The sequence below is a fragment of the Zerene cesonia genome, unplaced genomic scaffold, assembly GCF_012273895.1.
Source record: "Zerene cesonia ecotype Mississippi unplaced genomic scaffold, Zerene_cesonia_1.1 Zces_u004, whole genome shotgun sequence".
In the NCBI taxonomy this organism is placed as follows: domain Eukaryota; kingdom Metazoa; phylum Arthropoda; class Insecta; order Lepidoptera; family Pieridae; genus Zerene; species Zerene cesonia.
In genome coordinates this window covers 671,003-679,180 of record NW_024045134.1, presented here as the reverse complement: position 1 = coordinate 679,180, position 8,178 = coordinate 671,003, and the positions used below count along the sequence as shown (strand labels likewise).

Here is an 8,178-nt window from a genome sequence, read left to right as displayed (position 1 = left end):
CACACACACACACACACACACACTCACTCACTCACACACTCACTCTCTCACTTAATCGCTCGCACACTCACTCACTCACTCACTCGCACAACGCGTAGGTGTCGGGCGGGCACTTCGCCGGCGCGATATTCTCGGGCGCGGTGGCCGTGGTGCACAAGACGCACCACTCGTACGTGACGCGGCGCGGGCAGGGCCAGGCGCAGGCCGCGCGCGACCAGCACGGCAGCATGCCGCGCTCGGCCGGCGCCAGCTTGCGCCGGTACAACCAGGCGGCTTTCTTGGAGGTACGTCCCGTGAGGTTAGGTGGTAAAAAGAAGCTTTTATGAGGAAAGGGATAAGTCTACATAAGAAATGGATTGATGACTGGAACCTTCTTTACAGTCATCAATCCATTTCTTATGTAATGGACTGGGAAAAACTAAGAATAAGAAACGAGCCTCCGGCTCGCCCTCTAGCCGTATGCTTTTCGCGCCGGTCTTCTGTGGGGATGTGGTACTTCCCCAGTGCGAACTGGCCCACTTCGTAAAGAAGCGTGCTCGATTGCCACATAAAATTCTATTTACATAGAATTACATATAATTCATTAGATAATTTGACTTTGCTAACGAACTTTTAAGTTTTTTTAAGTATCACAATTTCTGTTTCAGCACGTGCAAGAAATAATTGCCGGTTGGTCGGAGGATCTGACTGGTTGTTCGCTAGTGCTGTACCGCGCGGTCGGCTCAACCAATCAGGCGGCGCTCTTCGGCAAGAACTCTCCGTTGAATAGGGACGACTTTAGAGTCAGAGCTTTGCCGTTCCCGACAAGGAAACCTACGTATAAGGAGGTGAAACGGGTGCACGATACATTGGCTAGCGTTGAGGTGTATGGTAAGTATTGAATGATACTTGGAGTTTTTTTTTCTCTTTTTTTACGGCAGTGTGAGTGTAGGTGGGCCACGTGGTGCTATGTGGTCACCACTGCCTATAAATACTTGTAACTCATAACGAATAGAGCTGTTACAGATGCTCTGCCCGCCTTTAGGTGGCATATACACTCTTTTCTTGAGGGCCCCAATCCTACTACCTTACTAATATTATAAAGGCAAAAGTTTGTGAGGATGGATGGATTTGTTACTCTTTCACGCAAAAACTGCTGTACCGATTGCAATGAAATTTGATACATAGATAGATAGATGGACAACTGCAATAACACATAGGCAACTTTTATCCGGATATTCCTACGGGATACAGATTTACGCGGGTGAAACCGCGGAGCGCACCTAGTTACTCATACATAAAAATGTATATACAACTTTTATCCTACAACAACTATTAATCATGGCATTGATCGTTCTATTTTAATTACAGCATAAATACATACTCATGTTAAGTCATATTGACATCTGATAGCCCGCGGCTTCACTGGAGTTGTAACCAGATAAAAAGTTGAATATTTCTTAGTTCTGGGTTATAATAAGGTGCTACGCATGCTACAAACAATTAAAAGTCAAATATACATGTCCACTCAAAAATATTGCATAATATAAAAGTAGTATGGGTGAATTTCTTTGAATTGTCCAACGTCCATTTTTAGGCTTATAATAAAAAATACTAAGTTTAATTATTATAAAAATACCTCCATACATTTTCAGATACAATGGAATTATTTCAAAGAGCTCTAATCGCGTCGACTGTGAGAGATGGCAAAGCGGCGGACCCTAATGCTGAACGTAAGAAAGCGCAGAAGAGTCCTGGAAAACCTATTGATAGAGCCAAGTCAAGGTAATTAATATCATATTGAATCCTATCCTTCCTATCCTATCCTACTATCCTACTAATTACGCTTATCATCAGGCGAACCACCAGCTCAGTTGTCCGCTTTAGGAACAAATTAAAATAAATAAAATAGAAAATTCTTAGGTTGTAAATTGGTATTTTTCTAGGGAACGCACTCCACGCGAGTTACCAACGCAAATGCTTTCCAGTGAAGACGAAGGTCCATGCTTTATAGATTCCGAAACTCCTGTAGGTATGTCAATTGATTATTAAATTACTTTTTAATAGCTAGGAAAACGTCACAGCGCATTATCGCTGATTTTCAGTATAGTTTAACTCAAAACATGATGAACATTGATTTAACAAACTAATAATATAAGAATAATGTACACACAACCATACCTAACATAATTTTAGTCGCAAATAGATATAAAACTATGCAAAAAATCACATCTCTATAAAAATTAAATAAATAAAAAACCTTATGAGGCCTGTGTTCCTGCCTTCCTCGAATGGGAATATATTATATGGACTGACGATGATAAATACAATTGTCATATTTTACAGATAAATTTTTATCAATTGAAAAACGATGTCAAACACCTACTATAGCTAATTACTTTTTTAACAAAAAAAAAAAAAAAATCTATTGGCGTCATATATCCCTAATTGGATGGGATAAATACTTTTTTTTCATAGGTTGGATAAAAACACTATCCGAACAGAGCTCAAAAGGTGTCATAACAAACTCAAGGAAGGACCTATTGAACGACCATTCTGTTAGTGGCCATAGCTCTTGCAGCGAACAAGAGAACGTACAAGAGAAGAAAGTAAAGAAGAAGAAGAAAAAGAAAGAAGAGAAAACGGTGAAGAAGCCAGTGGTAGTGCAGAAGATACCGTCTAACGTTAAGAAGGTTGGTGTTGAACAAGGTGTATGTGTATTATGTAAATACTTAAGTTAGTCTCTATGTAGTCTTGTTTAAAACACATTTTGATTTGTTGCGTTTATACAATAGGTTCAATCTGTATTTTCGTCTGGTATACGTAAATTACATATATTTACACATTTTACATGTATTAAAATAGATAATTTAATCTAGATTGCATTGCATCGAAATCTTTGGGGGAGGCGTATGTCCAACAGTAGACGTCCTAAAGGGCTGCAACGCAATCTAGATGGCATGGTGTAATTGGACCACATGTATGAAATTTTATCCCTTTATAAATTCGCTAAAATACCGAAACAGATGTGGAAAGTGATATCTGGCAACGAACAGAGCTCCCTAGAGACGATTCTAGAAGCGTGGGAGGGGGATTTGGAAGAGGCTTGCAACATTCAAGACCCGAGCGATGGCAACACTGCGCTACACAAAGCCGCTATCGCCGCTAAACCTGAAATGGTCACGTGAGTAATTTATATTTGACAGAGCATTTTTTACGGCTTTTTTTAAAATAGGTATTTCGTCTTTATAATTACAACTAAGGATCAGTTTGAGTGGAGTTCATACTTCAATATAAATTCACAAATATTGCTTATAGCTTGTTATGGAAGATTATTATATTAATGCACATAATAGCTAAGAAGCAAATTAATAATAAAACTGTCAGCCAACTATTAGCTCAAACATTTAGAGACTTTGGAATTGCTTTAAATTGCATTATTTAGGGAAGAAAGCCTGTATTATGAACTTTTTAATATATTTATTGTTTTTCTTTTTTTTATCATCGATTATATTTAGGGACTAAAAATTATGTGTGATAAGGAAGTCATCAGAACAGCTAGTCATAAGTAAAAAGTTTTTTTATTCTTAATATATTTTTTATATTTCAGTGCTCTCCTAACAGCCGGCAGTGATCCGTGCATCCGTAACCACAACCTGCAGACTCCGTACGCGGCGTCGCCCCACCACGACACTCGGATCGCCTTCAGGATGTTCCAGGCGCAGTTCCCTGATAAATACAATTATAACAAGGTCGGTGTTGGGTAGAATTGGAAAAAAAATCGGTTGTCATTAAAGTCGGTTTACTGACGATAGTTGAACGCGACAACCGATTGTGCCTCTCTGTCGCTCGTTCCGCGCTCTCGCTTGCACAAAAAAAAGTTAAAATCTAACCGATGAGTGTGGAATAAAAAGGTTTTGTAACTATGTAAATGTTATGGTAATTAAGGCGATTATATTTAACAAAGTACTAAACCGCTTTCAAAATGTCAGAACTTGACCAAATCTAAACGGAACCGAATGCGTGGGCACCAGTTTCAAATATAAAAAGAGTCATAAAATCGGTTCACCCAGTTAAAAATTATGAGATATCAAACACAAAGAACACAATTGATAATCTCCTTTTCTAAGTCGGTTGAAAATGTAAAACTTGTTACAGTCGCAGATTCCGGGACCCATAACACCAGAGCTGTTGGAGTTAGAGAAAGAGAAGAAAGCGCAGCAGAAACGAGCGAAACGGCAGAGAGAGAAAGAGAAGCAAATAGAGAAGAATAAAACCAATCAATTCTTACAAATGACTGATTCTCAGAAGGTATGTTATAGAATAGAATATGTATGTTTTATTTTCTTAATATAATATGTGTTTGCTTTTAAGACAATTTGTTTCCATGAAACCTTCTTAAATTTTTGAAGAAAATGGAACTGGATGCCTCACCAGATTTTTCCTCTAGCATCCAACCATCCACCATCCATCCATAACATCTAGGTTTTATGTCGTGCTTACAGAACTTTTGTTGTTTCCTCCCTCAAAAGTAAATTATCTATGTGCATAAAACACTGGTATCAACTAAAACTAAAAAATAAAAGTTTATAAATACCTGAGATTTTTTTTCAGGTTAAAGCAGAAGTGCCTAAATGTTTTCTTTGCGGAGCGAATCTGCCGAAGACTCCATTCGAATACGATTCTTTCAAGTTTTGTACCATTCGATGTTTGCAAAACCACAGGAATGTCCGACCATTACATAAAAGCGCGTGATTATGATGTAAATAAAAAATTTTTATAGACTTGTGTTTTTAGTTTAGTACGTTAGTTCACCAGGCTGTATTTTATGAACCACTAGCTGCGCCCCGCGGTTTTACGCGCGTATGTCCGTATCCCGTAGGAATAGTGCAATAAAAAGTTTCCTATATGTTATTCGAGTTGTCCAGCAGTCTACGTACCAAATTTCATTGCAATCGGTTTGGTAGTTTTTGCGTGAAAGAGCAACAAACACACACACATCCTTACAAACTTTCGCATTTATAATATTAGTAGGATTATATTAATGTACTATTATTAAGGTATTATTTTATGAACGCTAGAAATTTTAAGAGATGATGCATTTGTGTTGCTTGCTATATTTTATTTTCAAATTCTACTAAATTCTACTTTTTCAATTTTGAATTTGAAGTAACCCACTAGACCCAGGTTTGTTTGTTTCTTCTCAGCCAGCTTAATTTGTTAATTTACTGTAGAGAATTGTTTACTGAATTTGTTATATTTTACCATTTGAAAGTTGAAAATATGTATATATTATAACAATCACTACAATCATTTTTACCCCAATTTAAACACAAGCAATTTTGATATTACTTACTCTCAGAGATCAGTTACTTTACTTTACGTATTCTCCATACCTACATAAGTAAATCTAATAATTATTAATTTCTCAGCATTCAACAGCAGTTGTGTAAAAATACAAAAAATTTAACGGGCGGCGAGCGAAAGGGAGACATTTACCCACATTATTACACTCTTTGCATTTACCAAAGATAGGCGTATATCTAAAGATTATAAGTATAATATACGGTACTCGTTTTTTTATACAACTCTTTGGGCTTATTTGTCTTTAAAATGGAAAAACGTTTTGTTTTTGGGTTACATTTAGGGTTTCAGAATCACAGTTTCTTTTGTTATATAACGATGTTCTTGCCTAGTCGCTAGGTGGCGTTGTGTTAAATAATATAACGATGTTCATTGCCGAGTCGCTAGGTGGCGTTCTGTTAAATAATATAACGATGTTCGTTGCCTAGTCGCTAGGTGGCGTTGTGTTAAATATCTACGAAAGTATTGTAAAATTTTGTTTAAAACAGTATTATCTTATTTGTGTTTAAGTATGAATATATTTGTATTCCGTGTACAATGGTCACCAAGTTATCCCTGAAAATAAACGGTGTCGCCATCGCATAATTATATAGGAATACATATTAATTAAACAGAAAGATAACAATAAAACACACAGAACACTTCTAGTTGTCAACAATGACAACTCAATATCCTTACTTAAATTTTTTGCTATTTCAAAAATAAGGAGCTAAGGATAGAAAATTGTGGTAAGTGACATATACATATTTTTTATGTCATAGCGGGCAACTAAGCTGGTGGTTCGCCTGATGGTAAGCGATCACCACCGCCCATGAACATTCGCAAAGGTGGCTCTGCGAATGCGCTGCCTGGGGTAAGTGACAGGAATGAAGTAATGGACTGGGAAAGGTGAGGAAAAGGAAATTGGCCTCCGGCTCCCCCACTCACTGTACGAACCTCGAAAATAGTGGCATGCCACTATTTTACGCCGGTTTTCTGTGGGGGTGTGGTACTTCCCCGGTGCGTACTGGCCCAATTCGTGCCGAAGCGTGCTCGACTCCCACTATATAATATAATCTATGGTCTCCATTGTGTACGCATATTGAATGGACTATTGGTCTGTGCTGTTCTATCAACACTAGACCATCGAAACAATAATAGAACCAAACAAAAAAAATCGTTTGCAATTTTCTTCTGTTTATCTGCTTGTATGTGCGTCAATCGTAAAAACGGCTGGGTAGATTTGAAAAATGACTCATTGGATCGGTATTTAAAAATAAAATAGAGGTTTCTAAATAGTTTTATTCATACAAACACCTGGCGAGTTACACGCCTCTGTATTCGTAAAATAAACTATATTATAAACGATATTGATAATTTTTTATTTGTAGCTGGTGCCTAACGTGTGGTCTGACTTAAATTTGGTATAGTTCTGGCGATTTGATTTTTTATGTTTAATATATTTATATTTTAGTTTATAAACGACTGGGCGATATTGGAACGAAGTTCCTTATCACACCAATAATATAAATGTAAAATTTTGTTTCTTTGGATGTTTGTCCGTCAGTCATGCTGAAACTACTGAACGGATTTGATGAAATTTAGTATACACACACACACATATGTATATATACACACCAATATACGTAAAGAGAAAAGATGAACAAAAATAAAAGTGAGTAATTGTTATTTAGGTACACTTAAGTAAAAAGGTACAATGAAATTTAAGAACTTTAACAAACGGACGTCCTAAAAAACATGAGACATCTGGGTAGCCTATTCCGGAAGCACCCATATGCGCGCATATTCTATTTGCTAATGCGAAATTTAAGGAAACGCCAACTGATACAGTGAACTGTTCATAATATAATACCCTATTAATGCAACGCCTTCTTTTTCTTGAAACAGTGAAAAAAAAAAACCAAAATCATCGTTTTATTTATATGATTCATCTCAATATTTATAAATTACTAGCTGCGCCCCGCGGTTTCACCCGCGTAAGTCCGTATCCCGTAGGAATATCGGGATAAAAAATAGATGTTGGCCGATTCTCAGACCTACCCAATATGCTTACCAAATTTCAGAGGAATCGGTCAAGCCGTTTCGGAGGAGTATGGCAACGAAAACTGTGACACGAGAATTTTATATATATAGATTTGTCACTATATCTCTTCGTGACCATGCTCGCTGTAAAGTGTTCGAAACGTCGGGTTAATAATATAATGAATAAATCGCGTTTAAAATCCGTTACAAAGTCTTTAATTCCTATGCCTACTCGCGTAAAATACTAAATTTGTCACTATGTTGGCACGTTCTCGACAAGTAAATAAATAAACGCATTTTAATAAAATGTGTTCAGTCTTATCCAAAGGATGGATATTTTATAATAACATGATTCCTCGAGCGCAGCCAGGTCAGATAGTTGGTTATATTCCAATATTTTATAACCCAAAAGTTCTGATAACTTATCATAACTGAACATAAAATCATCAAATTGCCTAAATAGTTAAACGGGTAGCATTGTCCTATTAAAACAATGATGATTTATTGCTCAAACATTTACTCCTGAGAACTTTGTAATTTCTTTATCTTACAATGTCCTTTATTTTTTTACCGCACTCATTGTTTTTCCGATCACTAACAATACCAACAATAGAGAACGTGCTTTTCTATGCGCGTACGCTCTACAAAGCTACGAATTTTAGCATTTGCATATTAAGAAAAAAACTTTAAAAATGTTTGTCATTTAAATATAGCCTTTAAAGTAACGCAGTAAAGTTAAGAGAGTTCACACGCAGGCGTATTATTAAGTTGGTAAAAGGCACGTTTCGGTGCGGTGCACATGGAGTCGGCAGT

The 8,178-nt window shown here is 36.8% G+C and overlaps 1 protein-coding gene across 1 annotated transcript in view; it reads left to right on the top strand.

Annotated features, from left to right (window-relative positions):
- Positions 1-4,762, top strand: part of LOC119838755 (ankyrin repeat and zinc finger domain-containing protein 1-like) — a 7,967-nt gene extending 3,205 nt beyond the window's left edge. Inside the window, exons 5-13 of the mRNA XM_038364855.1 lie at positions 99-284; positions 648-870; positions 1,635-1,764; positions 1,926-2,011; positions 2,458-2,672; positions 3,006-3,163; positions 3,590-3,731; positions 4,138-4,290; positions 4,594-4,762. Coding sequence (XP_038220783.1) covers positions 99-284; positions 648-870; positions 1,635-1,764; positions 1,926-2,011; positions 2,458-2,672; positions 3,006-3,163; positions 3,590-3,731; positions 4,138-4,290; positions 4,594-4,734 — 1,434 coding nt within the window. The 3' untranslated portion in view covers positions 4,735-4,762. The remainder of the gene's footprint in view (positions 1-98; positions 285-647; positions 871-1,634; positions 1,765-1,925; positions 2,012-2,457; positions 2,673-3,005; positions 3,164-3,589; positions 3,732-4,137; positions 4,291-4,593) is intronic.
- Positions 4,763-8,178: the final 3,416 nt, after the last annotated feature.